We start from the raw sequence: 24,427 nt of genomic DNA on the forward strand, positions 1-24,427 counted from the left end.
TTTAACAGAAAGACAGTGTTCTTTCTTTATGACCTACTGTGACTTTCTCTTTGCAAATTTTCATTTTACTATGTGACCTGTAGACTTGTATCACCGTGTCTTCAAAATTTTGTTGTCAGTTGTTGATGTTCTTCACTTAATGGTGTGAAGTCTCAGACAATTAACCTGTTTTATAAATCATGCCGTTGGCATTCCTTGGATGCACAATGCTATGGCATATTACAATGCTGTACCATCTGTCTTTTATGTTAGACTGTACCTGCAGCTAGCAGCCCCTAAGCCAAATAATAGTTCTTGTGCTACTGAGGGGTTGCTGCTCAGCTGAATTACATAGTTTACATAGTGTGTAATCAAGTAAGATTCTGCCTCAGTTCTTATTAAAATAATTCTGAGGTGGTATTGCCTTTGTTTTGTTTTGGCGAAGGGAGGAGGATATTTTCCAGTTTTGTGTACGTTTGGTTTTGTTCTTAACTGAGCTTCTAAAACATAGAAGGCAGGTTGTTGTTTTAGTCATGATGGCTTCTAATTTTTCATCAGTCTAAAATAATGAAATCAATACCTACATCTGTTTTTAGAAAAGGTAAGGAAGAAGTTAATGTACTGCTGTTGGCTGTTACTTCTTAATTAAACTGAGGCTAAGAACACATTGTATTAAATGCCGTAGAGATAAAGCCCTGTAATTAAAACAAATATGAGACAACAAGTGAATTCAGTCTTCAGTCAGAGAATATAAAGGAAGAATGAGAAAATAAACCAGCAAAAATGCTATAGGTTTTGGGGTCATCATTGCAACACTGCTGACAGTGGTAGAGCAGTGCAATGAACAGTTGGAGAACATGTACCTACCTGCTACTTTTAACCTGCAAGTTATTTTTTCAGAATAAAGTTGATTATCTATGAAAGCAATTTCTTATAAATGTATGCTTCCCTGTTCTGTGTGTAGGTATCATGCCAGTGTATCATAACATGTTTGCACTCATGAGTGAAGCAGAGAGAATTTGGTATCCCCCAAATCACATCTTCCATGTAGATGAAGCAACCAGACTCATCCTACTGTACCGGATAAGGTAATTTAAAGCAACCATTATGCACTTTTCATGCTAATACAAAACTATGGTTTTACCTTACAATAAGGTATTTACTTGAACCATAATTTCTCTCAGAAGTTACAGACAGATTGTTGGTGAGACTTTGGATAGATAAAAGAATAAAAATGGATTGAGTAGGTCTAAATGACATATTTTGTCAGTTGTCTACAAATCATACATATGTCATTTCAGGTTGAAGAAAGAAACGATTATGTATGAAATGTATCAAAAATTAAAATAATATTTTTCTTAATAATAAAATATCTCATCTTTTCCATGCTTGCCCATTTAGAGTAAGTAGGAGTTCTGAAATTCAGAATAATTGTGTAGGCAGGGGAATGTGTGCAACAGAACCACTTCCATTTGATCTGTTTTTTGGATGTGGACTGTTAAAGCTACAGTCACAGTTTTCCTTAGGAAAAAGACTTTTATTTCTTTAAATTGCATAATGTAGCCTGAATGTTTCTTTAGGAACTGTCTCAAAGGAAACTGGAAGAGTAACACAAGATTCTCTGTATTCTTATTAGTAAAGATAAATTTGCCGATCTCCTCATTCTTACCACTTCAGCTTCTCACCCTGCTTAGATGTTGTACTACACATCAAGAACTGGATCCAAAGCCTTCTGTTCGCTTGGTGGGCTTCACATTGGTCCTCCAAAACAGCCAGCACCAACTATTACACATCTATGAATGGAATAATGTCTTTGTGTTGGGAAAAAGTATCTTTTTATTGACCTTAGCTTAAATGTTTCTTAACAGGTTTTATTTTCCCCACTGGTATTGCAATGGCACAAGCAGAGCATATCGGTATGGCATTATTCGGGGTGCAGAAAGCCCTGTTCTTGATGATCTTGTCATGTCTTACCTATTTGCACAGGTATGATTTGCTTGATTTTTTTTTCAAATGCAGATTAGTAACAGCCGATAGTATTTTCTCCCTTTCACATCTTCTGATAGTAGCTATGCAAGCTCTTTTGACAGCCTGAAGTTTACTTTTAAAGATGGAAATGAAAGTATGTGTCACATTGGTTTTGGAGAGGTGAAGTCAAATGGCACTTGCAGGGAGAGCAGTGAGATTGTGCAGCTCCATTCAACTGACACTACTAGGTGGAACTCTTTCAATGTGACTTTTCATTTTGGGCTGATAAAGTGTGTAACAGTATCTTCCACATACAGACATTGTCAAGATTTGAAAATGAAATATTTTGAGAACAGTTTCTAAGTGTGATGGTACCTGATATCCAATATGAATGTATGCAATTTTCTGGGGGAAAAAAGGTTCATTCAGAAGAGTACTGTCTTTAAATATAAATATATATTTATTGTTAAACAGCATGTCTACAATTTTAAAGTGCTTACTTGAATCTTTATTTTTCAGTGGCGAGATGATTTTTTGGATGGATGGATACAGATGCCTGTTACTCATGAAACACAGGAAGAATGCCTTGGAATGGCTGTTCTGGATATGATGAGAGTGGCCAAGGAAAGGGACCAAACACCACTGGCTATTTACAACTCGGTCAGGTAACTCCATACTTCATAACTGTATCACACCTGGTATCTGAAGACAATAATTTTACATACTAGCGTCTGTGTCAGGATATTCAACTGTTGAGAATTGATTTAGCCTAGCATAATGATTCCATAAATTTACTTTATAATGATGATTATGGAATCATTATTATTTCTACTGAAATCAATAGAAAGCTTGTATCACAGTAGCCATTCTTTGTTTTTCCATACATGGATTTTGTGTGCTTCAGATCAGGGTCAACTTCAAAGTTAGATGAAGTTTTTCTGGGCATCATACTGCAAAGTTCTAAAAATGTCCAGGGATAGAGATTGTACCATATTTCTGGTACTGATATACAGCTTCGAGCTGTACATCACCCTCACTGAAGAGGATTTTAATGTTATCTCATCAGTCTCCCCTCTGTGATATTGTTTGCACATTGCCTCTTGTCCTTTTACTATGCTTGTCTGAGAAGGGTCTAATTCAGTCTTTTCCATAACTTGTTATATGGAGACAGTTATTAGAACACCCTGTTCGAGCCTTTTCTCCATACTGAACAAATCAGACTCTCTTAGGTCTTTTTGTTTTTATCAGGCTCCTAACTATCTGTAGCAGTTCTCTACTAAACTTGCTTCAGTTTAGCAGTTCAATTTATCAACGTAACCAGTTTCCACCAGTTAATTCTATCTCTACTTTGTGCTTAGCGCTCGATGGTTGTCTTTTCATGAAAACTAGCAGAAAGAGTTAAATAGAATGAGATAGACTTGATCAAACTACTCCTTTGCCCTGTAATAGAATATGGACTGTAAAACAAGAAGCTTAAGCAGGAACCAGCCATAGCATTGTATTCTACCACATGTAGTTTCAGCCAGGAAATCTTGCCTCTGTCTGTGAAGTATTCCCTTTACAATTTCTACGCTAAACAAAGAAACTCTGTATGTTGGACTTTTCTCCTGCTACCTTGCCTCAAATTTCAGTAATGACTAAAGCAGGCATGTCTGGATTTATGGAAAATAATGCATTATTTAATATATGTTGAAACTAAGCTGAGAGGGAAAAAAGGGAAAATGGAAGAAGAGATGGGACTGTATTTGAAAGAACATACTACAGACTGAAGAAAGGATCTTTGTTGTTCTAGAGTTTAAAAAGCAAGTCTTAATATTTATTGGAGAAGGTCTTTTCATGTTGTCTTGTTTAACACAGAAATAAACATCTTTGCTGGATTTAATGGGTAAAATCAGTAGGTTTTCTTTGCTGATCATGTATTCACAGCTACAAAATGTTTTTGCCTAAATGTGTGCGAGCAAAAATCCAAGACTACCACATTTTGACCCGAAAGAGGATAAGGTACAGGTTCCGCAAATTTATACAACAGTTTGGCCAATGCAAAGCTACTGCCAGAAACTTGAAACTCAAGTATCTCATAAATCTGGAAACCCTTCAGTCCGCCTTCTATTCAGAGGTTTTTGAAGTAAAAGAACCTGGTGGAGATCCTTCTGGAGAGGAGAGTTTTGCAACTATTGTAATAACTGGAAACGGTGGAATTCAGTGCTCAAGAGGAAAACTAAAAGACTGTGAGACCCTGGCAGAGCAGGTAATTGCTTTGGGTATATCCACTTTATTATTTTAATAATTGTGCAGTTTATAATGTGACAGACTGATAAGCTTATGTTAGAATTAGTTAGATGGAAATGCATGGTGTCTTCAAATTCTCTTTGAAATCTGGGTTTTAAGAGCTACAAAATACATAAATAAATAAATAAATTTCCCTGTACCTCTTTATTGCTGCAGCTGACTCCTACCAGTATCTAAGCTAGCAAATTTAAAGTGACATTTCTGTGACTATAGAGTCTATTTACTCTTTGTTCAGGAATTATATACTAAATGGATGAATAACGTGTGGTAACCTTATGCCATTGCATTTTTATTTATCTGTATTGTTTCTTTTGTGTATGGTTTCTCTGCATGACTATTCTTTTGTCAAATTTACCAGAAGCTGATACTAACTCACAGCTGTATACCTTGAGAGTGTGGGAGTTTTCTAAAGATAAAATTAAAGGCAAAGTGAAGCAGATGTCAGTTTTTCAAAATAATTGCATCTGTTACATAGGCTGTTTTGATGCATAATGTGTAGCACTCAAGGCCAAACTGCAAAATAAGTGACATTTTTATGGTGTACAATAATCTGTAAAAATGCCACCTTTTCCTAAAACATTAAAAAAAAAAAAATAAAAAAGATTACATACACAGATTTGATAAGTTTCTTTATCTTAAAATACTTGCAAATTGATGTTAGGTCCAGTTACCTCCTTCAAAGCTGTCATGTGCGAGCCCTCTGTCTTTCCTGATTTGCCTGTAAGCACTAGCAATGTAGCTTCAGAGGGCAAGAGCTAATATAAATGCCATATTCCTGCAATTTCTGGTTGTAGGTGTATACAGAATTTATGCATACTATGCCATTTGTGCATGGCAACCAAATCTTTAATCGAAATAGTGTTTAAATTGATCATTTTTCATATAGAGACTTCAGAATTATTTTTCATAATTGATAGTATTAGCATCCTCACTTATTGACAAGATGTAGGCTGACTATATTTTCATTGGTACAGAAGCCATTTATAAAATTGGTTGTGAAAATTTAGTAAAGGAGTGAGTCTGCCTGTAAATGTGATCATAACTCTTCTTTCAGCAAATGGTACTGATGAAAATGTATTGAGATGTTGAATTGAAACAGGAATTTAATTTTTTTTGAAGGTTTGAATGATACACATAGGGTAGGTTATGAGGAAATTTGTTTTGCCAGTTCACATTTCCAACAGAGAAATTAATACAGCTTCAGGAACTTCAATTCATTTGAGCTGATTTATGCCTGCAGATAATCATGGCTGTAAGACTCAGTAGAGATATTATACCTGTTTATGTAGTAGGATATGCTTGCAGCCATATAAATGGGGTATTCTGGTTTGAATAAAATGTTTGCTTTGGAAGAATAATTTTAGATAGATACATATATCTTTATTTAAGGCAGTTTCTTAGCATCTGAAGTTCCACAGAAAACAAAACAATGATATGACTTATGTGATTTACAAAAGGACCAGTACAAGTGATATGGAATATCATAGTATCAAAAACTACCTGAACTTGACATTAAAGGAAAATGTCATCGATTTCCCATGTGGTTAGGACAGGTTCTTCCTGAACCTTTTTACCTACTCAGAGATGACTGTGGCTGAGAGGAAAATCTTCTCTTAGACCCTTTCTCCATCCATTCTACATCCATCTCAGGTAGCAGATTTTGCAGCTTGTGTCCGTGCAAATGAAGCCATGATGTTTTGGAATGTAACAGGCTATCCAGTCAGGATGCTTTTTTTTTTAAAAAAAAAAAAAAAAAAAAAAAAAAGTGAGAGGAAAATTGTGCATTGTCACAAAATTCCACTTTATGGAGCAAATATGGATATTTCCCTTCAAAGTTACTAGATCTTTGTGCATTTTTATTGGTGCTTCTAGTGAAGGTCCTATAAACACACGACTCCTTTCTTAAGTTTTAATTAATTAATTAAGCTTACAAGTTTAGAGCTATAGGAATTCTAATGCTGCAAACAGGTGTTGTTTTTTTTTTTTTCAGCTGAAGTTGATGTTGTTGATAACCTTAAATAACCACCATTTATTGTAGGATTTACAAACATACTGTGATTTTCCTGATATCATTGATGTCAGCATTAAACAAGCAAGTCAAGAAGGCTCCAGTGAGAGAAGAATTGTGACCATTCACAAACAAGACAGCAAAAATCTGGTATATACATTCTTCACTTGCCTATTTTTCTCAAATAGATGTTGCTTTGAGCAGACTGATTGCTATAGTATTTATGGTATTATATAGCCAGTCACCATGTTAAGCATGAGATAAAACTAAATATATTTTGGCAATATAAGCAGCCTATTACAAAATCACTCAAAAGCCCAGAATCATAGGGGCTAGCAGGGACCTCTAGAGATCATCAAGTCCATCCCTCCTGCTAAAAGCAGATTCCCTACAGTAGGTTGAGCAGGAAAGCATCCGGGGGGGTCTTGAATATCTCTAAAGAAGGAGACTCCACAACCTCTCTGAGAACCTGTTTCAGTTCTCTGCCACCTTCACTATAACGAAGTTCAGAACTTAGAGCACTGAAGGAGCTGTGCATGGACTGACGTAGACACTTACCACTGAGGATGATTTCTGATACGCAGATCGGCTCTTTTGTTTAGAGTCTTAAACCTGAGTCTGTGTCTTTAGCTATCTAGCGTACTGTTTGTATGATGTCATGGTATGCTAGCTGCCAGTGACCAACACATTGAAAAAGACTTCAAGATGCTCTGAGGGAATGATTATACATAGAAAATGTATATTTTCTAAAAGTGTAGGCACAAAATTAACATTGTTGCTTTCACTGTTTAAAATTATATGAAGGTCTTGGGAAAGAATGAGTACATGAGTGTAAAACAGAATACATGAGCGTAAAAAATTGAGTTTCAGTTTGAACTCCAGCAATACACTTGAATCAGACTTTCCAGCAGGAGCAAGTGCTACATAATTGTTTCTTCCGTGACTGGTTTATGAGTCTTCAGGACTCATGATCTCTACCTTTGTGTGTCCAGAGGGCTTCCTGCTACGTGTGTAAAAAAAGCTGCGTACAGCTTTTTTTGCACTTCTTTGTAAAAGTACTACTACTAATAATAGTAAAATAAGAGCATTGATCATTTTTTAAGAATACTTCTAATGATTCTTTGGACAAGAAGGCATATGGTTTACTTTTACTTATGGTCAAATTGTGATTCACAATCATTTCATGTGTTAATGGCTTAGAATTAATGACTAATTAGAATTAGACTAGAATTAACTCTAAGAATTTAAATGCTTTTCAATGCTTTTAATTGAAAAAGGGAGGATATCTGTGATATATATCTATGATGCCAGGAATATAAAAATATTTTGGATAGGTGAAGGAGAATTCCTTAACCTTGAGCCATGAAAGTTCTCTTAAATTCTCAATAGCAATAGAGCAAGTTTCTTGACTGCATATGTTTCTGAGGATAAAAGTAACTTTCTAAAAGCTTGTCGAAAAAAGCTCCTGAAGAGTAAGACAGAGTAGGAAAATGAAGTGCAGTAGCTTCTGTGTTGCTTATGACTTTCCTGTGGACATTTTGCACATCAGAATTAGCTGATGTCTAAACTACATGTTGTGATTTAGTTTTACCTGTTACATCACTAAAATTCATTACAAAAATGTATTTCACACAGTTTTAGGATACATGGCTCAATTAAAATCGCTGGAGTTGTAGATGTGTTGTTTGTGGGGTTTTCCAATCCGGTTGAAACAACTGGAAAGACCGTTGTTTACAGGTCCACTGTAAGATAGAATCTGAAGATTCCAAACAAGTTCTTTGCACTTGATCAAGAGCACCATCTTTTTTTGTTGCTGGCTGGCAGAGAAGTTGCCAAGGACTTATGTACAGCCACTATGTGCGTCTGTCCCCAGAGTCAGTCATGGGGAAGCTTGTGCAGCATGTACTAATAATGCTGATCGGCTATGCTGCCGAATGAAATCTAGTCCAACTTTGTAGATAATGAAATAACACTTCTCAGCTGAAGTGAAGAGAGCCTTTAATGCTCTCATCCAAGTGTCTTGGTTAAGGAAATAGGGATAACTAATAGGGATAACTAAAAGAAAATAGTTTTTTTTAATGTATTTGGTAGTAATAAATATGTAGTGACGGATTTAATCTTGCACTGCTCTTACCTATGAAAGTATTGTGTATAGACCTTTACCATACCCAATTTTCCTTTGACCACGTTATTCTCCTCTCTGCTTCCTTCCATTGCACCTCTTTTCACAGTGGTCAAAGGTCAGCTTCTCTCTTTGGTCCAGCTTAAGTTACTAGCTTTTGGTGATGACTAGGTAAATTTTCAGAAAGGTACTTTACTAGAAATTTTTCTTTACTACTTGCGTGCAGCCCCATAGATCTTTGATAAGTAGAGGCTTCCCTTTAGGAAAAAAAAATAATTACTGTGCTGCCAGTGTAGTAGATGTTTGCCATGCTGAACAGCATCTCCTCAGTTTTTCCATTTCAGATGTTCTCTCTTGTCAGCATCCCTTCCTACTTAATGTATTTAGACTAAGGTTTTTTTATTTGTTTGTGTGTGTTTTTGGCAGATTTGTTTTGGGTTTGAATTTTGAATGTTGAATGTTGAATGTTGCTGACGAGTTTTGGGCACCTAGGAGGTAGAACTATGTAAACAGTAGTTAAAAACATTCTGGATGTATACAAATGTACACGCATTTGTATCTGTTATACTATTGCCATATCCAGGAATTTTGCGTTGCCTATTATGAATTTAAATTCTCATTCTCTCTCCCTCTTTCTCTCTCTCTCTCTTTTTTTTTTCCCTCCCTTGGCAATTTAACAGGAGGCTGAATTTCAGTCTTTAAAAGAAGCTCTCTCCTTTGTATCGTTAATTGATGGATATTACAGATTAACTGCAGATGCCCACCATTATCTCTGTAAAGAAGTAGCACCACCATCAGTGCTTGAAAATATCCAAAGCAACTGCCATGGACCAATTTTGTAAGCAATTTTTCAGCAGCATAACAAGTTGCTATTATTTTTGAAAGATTAACTTTAGCTGATTGTGAACCATGAAGGACATCCTGAGATATGTATTTATTCCATTCAAGTAACATAAAATGCTTTACATTCTTGCTTTTATTTTTCACTTTTCAGAATGCAATACCTTCTAGATGTATTATTAAAAGTGAAATGAAAGATTGTAGTTTTAATTTCTCCCCTTAGAATTCATTTTTTTTCTTCAAATGAGACAGACAGGAAAATCATGGTGCTGATTTTTACTGAATTACAGTTATAATCAGGGCAGCAATGTATAATGTCATAGAGGATGTTATATTTTCACTGCATCCTCTAGCAATTACAGTATTTGAGGAGTAAAGGGGAAAAAGACAAATTCAATACCATTCCTGCAGGGTTCCTGCAGGAAGGCAAAGATTACAGTAAACTGTAATAAACTACTGCTAACCATATAAGTAGGAGGGTTTATTTCATTGTCTCCATGTTCAATTTTGCTGTACTTTCAGGGAAGAAATTAACTGCTTTATATATTTTTTTTTAACAGTTCATATAATATTGTTCTTTTTTTTTTTTTTTTTTGCTGAGGCACACATGAGAACTTAAAAATATTTTGTTATATAGAAGAAAAAATGGGTATTTGCTTTAGCTACAGGAAGTTTGAAAAGAGAAATGCAAGATATATTCCATAAAACTATCACTGTCCTACTCTGCTAGTACAGAATGCTTCTGGAATTCTTCCAGTGACAGTAAGAGTGCTGTAACTTTCAGAGGATATGAAGGAAGAGAAGAATAGAGATGTCTACAGTTCAAATCCTGTTTCTTGCACCTTGCAAACCTAGACTAATGCTGTATATTGATCTTTATTTAGGGCTGTTTAGAAGGATGTGCAGTGAGCGTAGACCTTCCCAAGCCATTCTGTTCCTCATTCCCTGAAATGGATGAAAATAGTTAGCAAAGACTTGTTAGAGTGAGATTAGTTCTTGTAATAATAAATGAAGTTTTCTTTTTCATATCATATTTCTTGTTAGCCTTTTTCCAAATTAAATTAGTCATTTTCTGTGCACACAAATACTTCTCTAATTTTAGGTTGGTTGTTAGGCAGTTTTACCACAGCTTCTTCCATGATGGAGGCTGAAAGTCATATCATAAACCTAGCAGAATACTTAAGTCTGCAAAGTTTCTCATCAGGTAGATCACTGTGGTGTTTTCGGTATTACGAATTTTTAGTATATTCTTCTATACACAAGCAGCCCCCCCCCCCCCCCCGTTATTGGAAGATAAGTAGACAAAAAGATTACCTTAAAGGAGATTCTAAAACAAAGAACTTGAATTGGCCTTATATATCTCATAATAGTGTTCATCAGTCAATATCTAATCTTTTTTTTGGAAACTATGCAATATTAAACACTTTCTTTCTACTATAGCATGGACTTTGCTATCAGTAAACTGAAGAAAGCGGGTAATCAGACTGGCTTCTACGTTCTTCGTTGCAGTCCTAAAGATTTTAAAAAATACTTCCTCACCTTTGCGATAGAGGTTTGTATTCTGCCATAAATGGTATTTGCAAAATGTCTATTGCATTACAACAAGGAGTATGACGTGCAATAAATGATTGTGTGTCCTGTTCAAGATGTTCATGTGATGTGTGTATTTATTGTACTGCTACTTGTATCAGGACAATTTCAGGGTTGTGTGAGAAACATACCAAAATGCATTCATGGTAAAGAATTCTCTAATGGCACATAATATACACCCTGAAGATCAAGAGAGGGAGTTCTGGGTTTGGGACATGACTGTTGTACTGTTGTAATTGCTGAGGTGGTGGTGTGTAGTTTTCTGATGGTGGGTTGTTTGTTTTGTGTTTTTATTTTTTATTTTTTCCCACCACAGTTAGGCTAAGGTAGACACTGTTGATTCCCGTGGTGATTTGAGAGTGTCTGTCCTTCAGAGGTTCTTCTAGGTTTAGGTCTTGCCCCCATCCACTGTGCTGGGCTAGTCAGATTATCTGGCAACTGTCAAGACAGATCTGTGTAGGATGTCTGGTGTAGGGTGGAAGCCATGCTTGAAATGTCTGCAGTTCTCATGCTACTAAAGAGCCAGATGTACTTCTGCTCTATGAGATTGCAGTTAGTGATAAATACAGCACTTTAATTTTGCTGTTACATAATTACATGATCTTGTTCCAGTATTTATTTTGTGCCAAAGATGGGCTTCTTTTAATTAAATTAACAGAGCTACCTTGTGTTTGCAACTAGGGAAGGTAGTAATATATGTATTTTCCTACTTGTTTGCAGCAAGCTTTAAAATTTACTAAATACTATCAGAAGTATGTAAATATCTGAAAATGACAAAATAATGTTGATGCATGGATGGAGAAGTAAACAGCCCTTTTGAGACCAGTTTCAATAAAATGATATATCCTGTCAGTGAAGTGTGTTTGGTAGAATTTTTTTAGGCTGAGATATCAGTTTGACTCAAGGCATGCTCAAAGTCTGAGAGTCAATCCAGCCATTAATTGACCTGGTCATGTGTGGATTTTTTTGTTTGTTTTTTTTTTTCCTTGTTATTTCTGGGCAAGCATTTGAGATTCAGAATTTGTTGGAACATTTTTTCACAGCATTAATATGAAGAACCATGAAAGTGCCATTAAGAAATCCTGTCGCTTAAAAATATCGAATGGGATTTTCTCAAGATTCACTTCAGTGCATACTGAGAATTTGTACTAGGAACTAATTGCTTACAAATGCAGGATAGACAGCAGAAAAAGTTATTGCTTCCAACATTTTTTCTTTTTTTTTTTTTTTTTTTTTTTTTTTTTTAAGACTACCCCTTGCAACCTTGAAAGGGTGAAGAAATTTTCATTACTAGGTCTGAAGGACCATTCCTATGATTCTTTATCTGTTTTCTCAGCTCCATCTTTGCAGATTCAGTAATGTTTGTGCTTAGCATCAGCATACTAACTCTAGTGATGAGAGTAGAATCTAGTTTTCTCAGAATCATTATTACATTGTGAGAACAAAATAACAAATCGTGGTAATATTTTGCTGAAGCATTCTTTCTTCAGTTAGAACAATGCTGTGCATTTAAATATTTTCTAAAGTACTAAATATTGATCTATTTTCTTTTAATGGGAAAAAAATCTCTGCAGCGTGAGAATGCCACTGATTATAAACACTGTTTGATTACGAAGAATGAGAATGGGGAATATAATCTTAGTGGAACCAAGAGAAGTTTTGGTAATCTTAAGGATCTGTTGACCTGTTACCAGACGGAAACTGTCCGTTCAGACAGCATAATTTTCCAGTTCATCAAATGCTGTCCACCAAAACCAAAAGGTAAGAGAAGGTACCTTATTTCTAAACAGGAGTGTTTTCAAGTTTTTGGTTAAAGATTTTAAAATAAAGCAACAGATAAATGACTCTCAGTTAAGTAGATGTATTGGCTTGTATGGGTTCTTTTTATTTCACTTACATATTTGTTCATCTTCTTGGTCAGAGTTTCCAGTCATACTGTCTGCCAAATTTTACTTCATTATGACGTGGTCTTCCAGAAGAAATTGTAGTAACTATCACAGTTTCATTATTAGAAGTAAAACCAGTTTCTTATTTGCAGTGGATTGTGTGCAAAAGCATTTCTTCTGCAATCAAGTGTTTTCAAGTCTTGAAAGGGAAAGAACTACTAAAAGTATCATTTCTCACTGTGGATAGATCCAAAAGCAATAGAAACAATAATGGCACGTTTCCAGAGAATTTTTTTAACTGATTGTTGACATGTGAGCTGAATAACGCCAAGGCTGCACTGTGATTTAATCTTCTCTTAACACTGAAAAGTACACACTGAATAGTCCCTGCCAGAGGAGTGGTTTTTTCTTTAGTTTTATTAAATGTTTTCCTTTATGCTGTATGGATTTTTGAATAAATTGGTATCAGTGAAATATCTTATTTTTGTTAGATAACACCTTCTCATTAATAATCTTTCTGAAACAATATATTAATATATAATAGTTTTGTGTTGTATAACTTTATTTTCTTTATTTTCTTTCTTCACCCAGATAAATCAAATCTCCTAGTCTTCAGAAGTAATAGTGTCTCTGATGTACCTTCATCACCAACGCTACAGAGGCACAATAATGTCAACCAGATGGTCTTTCACAAAATCCGGAATGAGGACTTGATCTTTGTAAGTCCTTCAGTTGCTTCTTTAACTGCAGATTGTTGGTTTAGTATATACTAAATTTTTAGAACTCAGTATCTGTTTAAAATAATCTTATCTGAACTAAGAGATTTTGCTGTAATCTTTCCTTAAAGAGGGAAGTAATTTTTTAATCTTTCTATTATTATTGATATTATTTTGTCCTTTTGACTAAGGTAGTGGTTGTTGTTTTCTGTACTTCAAGGGATGTCTAAATATATCTTCATAATAGCAACTCCTTCCTCTCTGGTTCTTGCAGCAATTTATTTCCTGAGACCCTTGACAAATCAATATTTTTTAAAAAATGAGCAAAGACTAGGTTGCTTCTTTGTCCCCTTAATCTGACTCTAGAGGTGTGCTAACTGTACAGTTTTGCATATATGTGTTACTTAGAGTGGAAGTTTTACACCTTTCACAGAACAGGTAGAGATTTCTCATTTTCCCTGTCTTTTTTTTTTTTTTTTTCTTTCAGGAAGAGAGTCTTGGACAGGGCACATTTACTAAGATATTCAAAGGTACAAGGAAAGAAGTGGGAGACTATGGCCAGCTCCATCAAACTGAAGTTCTTTTAAAGGTGCTGGATAAAGTGCATAGAAACTACTCTGAGGTTGGTGTGATTTTTGGCTGTTGTATAATATTTGTCCATCCTGTGTCACTTTTATTACAAAGAACAACTTGAACATGCTATGTGGCAGAGGGTTGTTTGTTGAACCAAGCTCATTCTTGGCCTTGAGACAATGGGATTGAGACTTGCTCTGAGAAGTACTCCTGCGTGCTTTGTTTCCTCTCTCCTCACTTTCAGAGAAGTCATAGCTAGCCACAGCCAGCCAGAGAACAGTTTGCTTGTTTTTTTGTTTGTTAGTATTTTTGTACCATGCAGGTAGTACAGGAAAAACAGTTTGACCGCAGGATTGCCTGTATCAGTAAATTCATTATATACAGACAAGGTACCAACAGTTAGAAAAAATACTTTCTTGATTTACTATCTTCAGTTTTTTGGAATATTACAAATTCTCCAATAAAATAGATATTTCACATCAAGTCATAAAACATCAGAAATATTAACGTATGACACACACCCATTTGTAGAATCATCCATATTCAGTTAGGCTTCTCAGTGTTTGAGTGAAGCCGTGAGCAAACCTGAAACATTCTTCTGTACAAACCAGTACTCTGGTAATATAATTAATTTCAAGACTCTGTATGGGAAAATTTAATTTTAAAGAAATTAATAAATGCCGTAATTTTCACTGTTTATTATATATTTTGATTATGTAATCATTTCAAATTCCTGATTATCCTGACAGTATTTTCAGCAAGCCAAGAGAGCCAATCTGGTATTCAGTGAATTTTTCAACTGCTTAGTGCGAATTCTATATTAAAATCTAAACAAAAAGGAAAAGACATTTCCAATAGCTAATATTCATAAGCATTGTATAGACATACACTTAATATTTGAAAACAATAAGCAATATCCTGTATTTGAATTTAGAGAAGTTAACATTTTCAAGTTAAGTGAAAATCAGATGTTAAAGGTACCTTAAGAATATAGAAATATAATCACCTGAAGGAAAACAAGCTAATTTTGACCTCATCTTACTGGGGAAACAATCGGTACACAAGCAAGCTTATCTGGAGATACAACTGAAAAGACGAAAAAATGGCTAAAGAAATAAGTGTCTGAAACTTTCCTGAGGAGGTCAGGTAAGGTCTCACAGTATTGGACGAGTGATATAATAGTTCTTATCTTTTAACTTAATAATGTTCTTTGAAGAAATAAATTGGAAACTGAATAGTGCATTATGAAAGATTAAATTGGAAACTGAATAGTGCATCATGAATTTGTGCATTGTTTACTTAGTTGAGATAGAAGAAATGATTCTCTTTAAAATGTGGAGATACACCTGCCTGCAGAAATAAAGATCGCTAACCTCTCTGGAGTGTGGATTGTTATTTAAAAGAAAACAAAAACAAAACACAGGGTCTTTGTATTGAGATAGGAGTTGAAATGGTTTTTAAAATATCCATGGTTTTAACAAAGTTTTTAGAAATAATGTATTGCAGTTTGCTTTCACTGATTTATTCTCTCTTCTTTCTCTTTCTAAGTCCTTCTTTGAGGCAGCAAGTATGATGAGCCAGCTTTCTTACAAGCATTTGGTATTAAATTATGGAGTCTGCGTGTGCGGAGAGGAGAGTAAGTAGAAATAACTTGCTTTTTTCACAAATTTTATACAGCTGTCATTAGAGTTTGCTGTTGGAACCTTGTAAAAATAGGGAAAAAATTAAAACAACCTGTTCCCCACAAAAACTCTACAAACGTTAATAATAGTAAAAATTTATTTTCTGCAGAATTAGAATGTCTGTTTAGTTTAACCTACTGCATTGTAACTATTTACTAGTATGTTTCTAAAAACACCCGATATGGAACATCCATCTATATGATGATGGAATAACAATCCTCATAATGAAATCTTAATTTTGGACATCTGTCCAATTTTTGTATGCTGTCTTTGAATTCACATTGCTGTATCTCACTTTAACAGTTTCTGTCTTAATTCAGTCTTTGGCAGAGATGCCAGTTTGCAGTAAAAACATGTTTTTTTTCTGTGATTAGCAATCTGTAACAAACTGAAGCATTTTTACAGTAACTGTTTATTATGTAGACAGCAGGCTCCATTCAGAGAGAGGGCATTTGCAAAGCAGGCAGGGGGTGTTCTAGTGGACGTCACTTCTCTTAGCAGGTTGGAAAAGGCAGCATAATGTGTGGCTGAGAACTTACAATACCACTTTCTTTAAAAAAAAATAAAATAAAATTGCTTTCATACTTTATTCATGGAATCATGTACAAGGACAATATATAAAATCAAATGTAAGGAGTGTATCGTTTTGAAATAAACAAAAAGAACAAACTAGTTACCTAAGAATGGATGCGGTTGCTTATTTTTCCTTTAGAGCACAGTTGTCATCCATAGTCTGTTTTAATTCTGGAGATAAGAGGCTTGCTACATTTTAGCAAGAGGCAGAAATGGGAAGAGAAACTGTTATATTTTATTCCGTGTCAGACATTTGATGTACAGATTTGAGAATAATTTCTACATGTAATCATGTTGTTCTTATAAAAAAAAAAATAAATAAAAATCCAACTACTAAATAAACATTGTGAAAATCAGTTTGTTTTCATTAACTAAATACAATACTGGTAGTTTCTGGTGTCTTCAGAGTCTAAAAAGCATGGCAATGTGAGCATCCTCTCTACAGTTTCCTGAGGACAGGAAGCAGAGAGGCAGGTGCCAGTCTATCAATGATGACAAGACGTGTGGGGATGGCACAAAGCAGCACCAGGGGAGATTCAGACTGGACATTAGGAAAAATTTCTGTGCCGTGAGGGTGGCCAAACCCTGGAACATGCTTCCTAGAGAGATGCCCCAAACCTGTCAGTGTTCAAGAGACATTTGGATGTCTTTATTAGTATGTTTTACCCTTTGGTCAGCCCTGAAGAGGTCAGGCAGTTGGACTAGATGATCTTTGAAGGTCCCTTCCAAATGAACTGTTCTATTTGATTCCATTCTGATCTTGCAGCTGAAGGCAAGAGTTGAGTCATGCAATTTGAAGCTTTGTATAGGAAGTGTTGAAGACTGTGTAGCAGTATGAAACTCATCTTGTTTTGTGGGTTATTTGCTGCATGACTGCGTGGAGACATGTGTCATACATATACGTTTGTTTTTTAGTGCAAATTTTTATTGGTCTGTTTTTAAGACCATCTTGTTTCAGGAATTAAAAAAAAAAAAAAAAAAAAAAAAAAAAACACACCAAATTTTCCAGTAAGATTGCAGACTGTAATTAGTTAAGAAATGAGTGACTTGAAATTTTGACTTATTACATTCATGTTACTGTGCAGTACTGTGTTTGTCAGAAGCAACATTATTTATTGTGCCTGTGGGGTGAGGATGGATGCTCACCAGACTTGTTAAGGCTGAAAACTATTTTGTAAAAGAATGATTTAACTCTTGTAATTTTGCATTTTAGAAGAAATTAGTCAAAATTTAGCACCCTGAAGAAATGTAAATAGCATAGAACATTTATGGCAATATTAAGATGTCATATAAGCTTCAATTTATAGTGAATTCACCAATATGTATCAAAGAAAGTGGTCTGTAATGCTTGGATAATGTGTCTGCCTGAAATTTCATTTATTTTCTGTTAACTGTTACTCTTTTAACATTTTAAATCAGATATCCTTGTACAAGAGTATGTGAAATTTGGATCCTTGGACACATATTTGAAAAAGAACAAAAATGTTATCAATATCGTGTGGAAGCTGGAAGTCGCCAAACAATTGGCATTAGCTATGCATTTCCTGGTGGGTTGTTTATTCTTCAGTTTTGTTAGTGGTTGAATTCAAGTGTTCCAGGTTAATGTATATAGAAGGTCTAAGCCATTACCCTACTTCTAGAAACTAAATGGGGATTGTGAAAATAAGATGACATTTGTGAATAGCCAAGGACAGACCTTTGTACCATATGCAAAATGTAGTTTTTTTCTCATTTTTTAAATACTTCTTCATTCATTTTGAAATAAAAACACTTTTCCAGCAATAATTCTGGAAAAGTTATTTCTCCAGCAATAATTTTCTTCCTGCATTTTCCACCTCAGCTAATGGTTCTGAACATATAAACGCTTTCCTGGTAGTGTTAGTAGCTAACCACTGGAAGGAAAAAGTGTTTCCCTGTTAAAAGGGCCAGTACATTCTTTTTGCGCATTAGGTACCAATCTTCTATCAGTTTAAATGAGCATAAAGACCTTTATTTGAAACAGGATATGTGATTAGATTAATTTTCCTTTTAACAGAATCTAACTGTTCTTTTAGGGACATGGTTTAGTGGCTGGCACTGGTAGTAGGGTAATGGTTGAACCAGATGAGCTTGGAGGTCTTTTGCAATCCTTATGATTTTATATGTATCATATATAATGATAGCTATTAACTCAAAATTTTATGTAGATAATTAAAATGAAAGTAATTTGGCTAGAAACTGTTAACTTTGAGAGGAACTGGTGAAAGTTCTGAAATTTGGTGTGCCTTATCTATGATCATTATTTGTTTTGTTTCCCGCATGCTGTGAAGTACTGATTTTTTTAAAATACCTTTTCAAAGGTAGTTTTTTTTTGTCTATATATAAAAGATGCATTTCTGTTCATCAGGAGGATAAAGGCCTTGTTCACGGAAATGTCTGTGCAAAAAACATCTTGCTTATCAGAGAGGAAGACAGGAAGTCTGGAAACCTTCCATTTATAAAACTAAGTGATCCTGGCATCAGTATTACAGTTTTGCCAAGAGATAGTAAGTCTTTGTGTCAACTTCCTTGTTTATTGCTTATGACTTGAAAATTAAGCTTTGTTTGTGTGTTTTTTTTTTTTTTTTCTTGTCACCATTGCTGTCATAATAAGTTACTTCATTCTTCTATCCCTTTAAAATAATCCCTGCAGTTCTAGTCAGCTGTCACACAGTTATCCATTGTGGAAATGTTTCCTGCTGTCCTCAATCTGAAGAAGTATTTTTCACTGGTAGTGCTATTAGTATACTATAATGTACCACAAGTAAGCATGCAGGTTGCTGCTGGAGTAAGCATCCTATTATTGATCAGGTTTCAATTGAAAATTAAGTTAAATTATCTCCACTGCATTTCTTGGTGAATACCTGAAGTCACTGACGATACTAAAAGTAAGCCTCTGCCACTGAGGCTGTTTCATTGCTTTATAAACAGCAAAATTAATTCAGTCTAGAAGAAACATATAGTGTGTGCAAGATCATTATGCTTGCAAGATCATTATGCTAATGAAATTGAAGTAACATTATTCTTTATATAGTCTTTTTAATGGAAAAACAAACATACGTTAGATTTGTTGATTCTATAGATACCAAAAGAAGTAATGCACCTAAGATACTATAAGCAGCGTAGTGCTATTAGTTTCCAATTAATTTTTCCCCTTTTAATATAAGAAGCCTTCATTAATCTTATAAGATCTCACTTTAAGAAGCTTTAAATCTGCATCAGCGCAATACCATATTTAAGCCTCTTACTAGAATCAGTACCAAAAGTTCAAAAATCAAAAAGTAGGGAATTTCTCACTGTGGCTCCTTTATATTGCTGCACCATAATGTGTCAACAACTAGTATAGTACTTCTGGCTCTTTGCAATCTAGTTACTTCACAGAAGCTACTAAACCCTGGTAACATTGGGGAAAATGTTAAATCAGAACAAAAATATAATCTGAAAATAAGGTTTACAATTTTTGAGAACATTAGTCTAATTTTATAATAAAATCAATGATTCTCTATTCGGTTTCATAAGTATTATTTTTATAGATATTCTGTAGCATTTTCTGGGAAAGAACAAAAACTTGGAAAGGCATTAAAAACCTCTCACAGAATGAAATACCTATGTATACTAAAATAATTTTTACTGAATCAAATATGTTATAAAATTTTCTAGTTTTATTATTGATCTTAACATGTTGTTTCCATTGTGCAACTGCACAGTTCTTCTTGAAAGAATACCATGGGTTCCACCTGAATGTATTGAGAATCCCAAACAATTAAGCCTGGCTACAGATAAATGGAGTTTTGGTACTACTTTGTGGGAAATCTGCAGTGGAGGAGACAAACCTCTGAGTGCACTGGATTCTTCAAGGGTAAATATTACTGGATCTTCAGTAATAAGTTGGATACTTAACACATATGCTGCTGTAACTAATCAGCATGTAAAATGGTGTGGCCCATGACCTCTGTAAGCAAAACTATACTTTTACTAGTAGGCAGTGATCAGAAGTGATGATTTGAGGATGGTTTTTATGTTGTTGCTTTTGATTTTTATGGGGACAAGTACAGTTTTGGCCCTATTATATTGCCCACATTTCTGTTGCTTTGTTACAACAGTATATAATTTTAAGGAAAAAGCATTCCTAACAATGTACATGGCTTTTAATTGGCATTATTCTAGTTACGCTGTTACTGAACACCTTACATTCTGTAAGATTGTGTGTGTTGCTGACAATTCTATTTTATCTAAACCAGAATTGTTAACTTTGTCTTAACATGAGGTGAGATGTGTGAGGGAATTATATTCCACAGAAAATACTACTACTTCTGTATTTAATTACTCTGTAGTTTGAAGGGAAAAGATGATTACTACTCTCTAAAATGATTTATAGTATTATTATAAAAGGACTACTACTTCTTACAAAGTCTGATCCAGTTTCCCAGGTGTTGTAATCAGCTCTTACAAGAAACTCCAAGGTCTACTTTAGACCTAGCTTTTAGATATCTGTGTATTTCAGAAGTTGCCCTCCTGTCTGCTACTAATCCACATGCTTTTGTAATAATAATGAAGCTTTTTATATCTAAAGAAGCTCACATAGCCCAAAGATGGACAAATCTTTCTGTTGGATTCATCCAATTTAGGTTTCATGAAATTACCAACAAAGGAGACACCATCTTTCTCATTATCTTTCTCTCTTACCTTCCACCAGTAACTGCCTGGGAATTTTTCAACTCATTACTCTAAATTCTGCCAGTTTTGCTACATTGTCAGTCTTGGCTTTTGATGTAAATTGGTCAGATGTGCACGTTGGTGAGATAAAAAGCCTAGGCTGAGAGCTGTATTTTTTGGTTGCTTTGGTCAGAATGTTATGGTTACCGCAACTCTTTGTGGCGATATATTAAGGTGTTTTTTATCTCTCTTTAATTACAGAAACTACAGTTTTATGAGGACAGACACCAACTTCCTGCACCCAACTGGACAGAGCTAGCAAACCTTATAAACAACTGTATGGATTATGAGCCAGATTTCAGGCCTTCATTTAGAGCAATTATACGTGACTTGAATAGTTTGTTCACTCCAGGTGAGTCCAAGTCTGTGATACAACAAGAATACACTAGACAAAAAGAACCCTGATTTCTATTGTTTCACTTTCACATAGCGCATTCAGTTTTGAGATGTTAATCTACAACCTCTTTCGAAAGCAAACACATAAGTTAGCAGTATTATATTATTACTGTTTAGGTTGCTCTGAGAGAATACATTAAAAGTTAGCATTATTATTCAAAGCAGTTTTTTGGTTTGATTAGTATCTATCTTAAATTTTTTATCTCCTAACCAAGAATACTTGTGAAGCTGTTTTGTCTCTGAAAATAGAAAGACATTATTTATTTTATTAAGAGAAAGATGCATGTTATCACAAGCACTTGTGAGGTTTTCATTTCTCTCCTCCACAGCTGTGGGGTCACTGCACAATAGCTGTTAAACTGAAGTACAATAGGCCTGTAAAAAATTGTATTTGGAAATTACAGCAAGACTCACTGTGAGTTAAGAGAAGGTATTTGGCTGTTTGGTAATAACTCTTTGTCTCTATGGCTGGAAATTACTATGTAGAAATTAAGGGGATTGTTAATATTCCACTAAGCTCAGGGTATGCCTAGCAGAGGTAGAACATGCATTGTAATATTCTTTTTCATTTTCCTTTCTGCTTCTCTGTGCTTTCTTCTCCCTTTCTTTATTCCTCCTTCCCCTCAGATTACGAGTTATTGACAGAAAATGATATGTTGCCAAATATGCGAATTGGCGCACTTGGATTTTCTGGGGCTTTTGAAGATCGGGACCCAACACAATTTGAAGAAAGACATCTTAAGTTTTTACAGCAACTTGGCAAGGTAGGTTGTTTGGAAATTCTCTAAATGCCCAGAAAAGAAACATCTTTTTCAGATATCTTCTGATGACCCCATATACATGTGACATTGAACACTTCAATTACAGAAAGTAATAATTTGAGTCACAACACGATTTTCAAGTTCCTTTCAATTCTTTTTTCAGTTTCACAAGGTAATTAGATAGGAAAAAGGTGGCTGGTCTCTACAATGAATCCAATCACACTGAAAGGCTAATTTCTCCAGTTATTTCTTAATAATGCTGAGCTGTTGTTGTGGTTCAACTCATCAGGCAGCTAAGCACTATACATCTTTTTGTGTACTCCACACCCCTGCAGTGAGATGGGGGAGACAACTGCAGTGTGTGTGTGTGTAAAACTGATAAAGACAATTTATTAGAACAGAAAAGGAAAATAATGATGATGATAATAACACAAAGCAGGTAATGCACAATGCAATTGCTCACAACCCACTGACTGATGTCCAGCCTGTCTCTGAGCAGCAGCCCCCTACCCCTGGCCAACCACTCCAGTTTTTGTTCAGTATGACATCATATGGTATGGACTATCCCTCTGGCCAGTTGGTACCAGCTGTTGTAGTCATGAACACTCCCACGTTCTTGTGCACCCCCAGCATCCTCATTGGCAGGGCAGCATGAGAAGCAGAAAGTCATTGTCTCTGTGTAAGCACTGTTCTGGAATAACTAAAACATAAGTATGTTATCAGCATTGTTCTTGTCCTAAACCCAAAACACAGCACCCAATCAGCTACTAGGAAAAAAATTAACTCTATCCCAGCCCAAGCCAGGACAGCTGCATCTGAAACTTGTTTTTTGTCAGATGTGATTCATTTGAAATTGTTCCAGAGTAATCTTGCATAGAACTAGTGGGTTTTTTTTTTGTACATGCATATTCTGGGATATCTACGTATACAGTCTCTGAACTCAGTAGTGTGTTTGAGATATATGTAAACCTTGAACATTTTAGACTTTAGAAGTCATCATTTCACTGCTAGTTTTGCAAGTCATTGCAGGCTGGCTGTGGAAAGCATGCTTAGATAGATGACTTAGTGTAGCTGACAGTGTTACCAAAGTACCATTTTTCCAGAATGGTCTCTTGCTTTTTTGTATTGCTATTGGCATGATAGATACATATTCATTTGACTCCAAGTACTAGGGAAAACAAGTCTGAAAGCAAAGTAGCAGAACTACTTTTATTTGCAGGTGATTGTTGACTTTAAACAACAAAATGGCAGAGGGAGAGGAACAGAGTTGTAGGTAATGACTGCAAAAAAGAAGGTAAAGAAAATCTGAACAGAGAGAAGGAAGAAAGTAGAACAGAAAGACAGCTTGGGAAAAACTAAAACAAACAAGCAAACAAAACACAAAAAACAGCCAGGAGAAGCCTTAATGTGATGTGGTTTTGCAAGTTCAGGAAAAGAGCTATCTCAGAAGGTGTCATGGAATTGTAGATAGAAATTTGTGGAGAAGGGGGAGAAAATAAATGTAGGTCACCCTCCTTTCCTCCAGTGCTGTTTGCTTCCTTTCATAGAGCGTGTTTCTTATAGACAGTTGTTATGGAGCTGTGACCTGTGATCGTGCACTCCTACCTTTTTTCAGGTAGGGTTTGTGGTATTTCACTTAAATAATTGTCTGGTATTACATAAAACTTATTACATAATTGCATTATTTAATGCTAGTACATTGAGCACTGAGGCTATTATGAACATTTATTAAGAAAGAGAATGGTGTGGACTCATTTGTAATTCAAATACTTCTACTTCTGATCTAGGGAAATTTTGGCAGTGTTGAGATGTGCCGGTATGACCCCCTACAGGATAATACTGGAGAGGTGGTGGCTGTGAAAAAGCTGCAACATAGCACAGAAGAGCACCTTAGGGACTTCGAAAGAGAAATTGAAATACTTAAATCTCTGCAGCATGATAACATTGTTAAATACAAAGGAGTGTGCTACAGTGCAGGTATGTGCTATACTGAATACACCTTCAGCAATGCACCTAAGCATGCATACTGCGAGAAATTCAGAGAAACAAGTGTTTATGAAAGTTACCCATTTTCTTTATCTTAAAGTATGAAAGTCTTCCTAGAAATTAATTTGGGGTTAAATAGGAAAATATAACCATTTTTTAACTGTTGTTTTTTTTGTCACTTAATGTGATATTCCAGAGTGGATAATATCACTTCTCATATAGTCTGTATAACAGGAGACAGGAAGAAATTTCAGAAACAGATTTATTTGAGTTAATCGTTCATGATGTTGAAAATGAGTGAAAACATGTTTTTTTGCCCAAGGT

The 24,427-nt window shown here is 35.1% G+C and overlaps 1 protein-coding gene across 9 annotated transcripts in view; it reads left to right on the forward strand.

Moving 5' to 3' along the window:
- Positions 1–24,427, forward strand: part of JAK2 (Janus kinase 2) — a 92,392-nt gene that overhangs the window by 53,590 nt on the left and 14,375 nt on the right. For 8 of the 9 annotated variants that reach the window (XM_084305493.1, XM_084305499.1, XM_084305498.1 and 5 more), the window contains 17 exons: positions 944–1,067; positions 1,848–1,965; positions 2,467–2,612; positions 3,874–4,195; positions 6,275–6,394; positions 9,047–9,204; positions 10,647–10,758; positions 12,371–12,557; positions 13,274–13,401; positions 13,886–14,020; positions 15,520–15,607; positions 17,646–17,773; positions 18,613–18,751; positions 19,952–20,103; positions 21,162–21,312; positions 21,984–22,120; positions 23,905–24,094. In XM_084305493.1, coding sequence (XP_084161619.1) covers positions 944–1,067; positions 1,848–1,965; positions 2,467–2,612; positions 3,874–4,195; positions 6,275–6,394; positions 9,047–9,204; positions 10,647–10,758; positions 12,371–12,557; positions 13,274–13,401; positions 13,886–14,020; positions 15,520–15,607; positions 17,646–17,773; positions 18,613–18,751; positions 19,952–20,103; positions 21,162–21,312; positions 21,984–22,120; positions 23,905–24,094 — 2,535 coding nt within the window. Of the gene's footprint in view, positions 1–943; positions 1,068–1,847; positions 1,966–2,466; positions 2,613–3,845; positions 4,196–6,274; positions 6,395–9,046; positions 9,205–10,646; positions 10,759–12,370; positions 12,558–13,273; positions 13,402–13,885; positions 14,021–15,519; positions 15,608–17,645; positions 17,774–18,612; positions 18,752–19,951; positions 20,104–21,161; positions 21,313–21,983; positions 22,121–23,904; positions 24,095–24,427 lie in introns of those variants that run through there. The other variant, XM_084305501.1, reaches the window with a different exon arrangement.

This window comes from Netta rufina (genome assembly GCF_964035555.1).
Source record: "Netta rufina genome assembly, chromosome: Z".
Taxonomy (NCBI): Eukaryota; Metazoa; Chordata; class Aves; order Anseriformes; family Anatidae; genus Netta; species Netta rufina.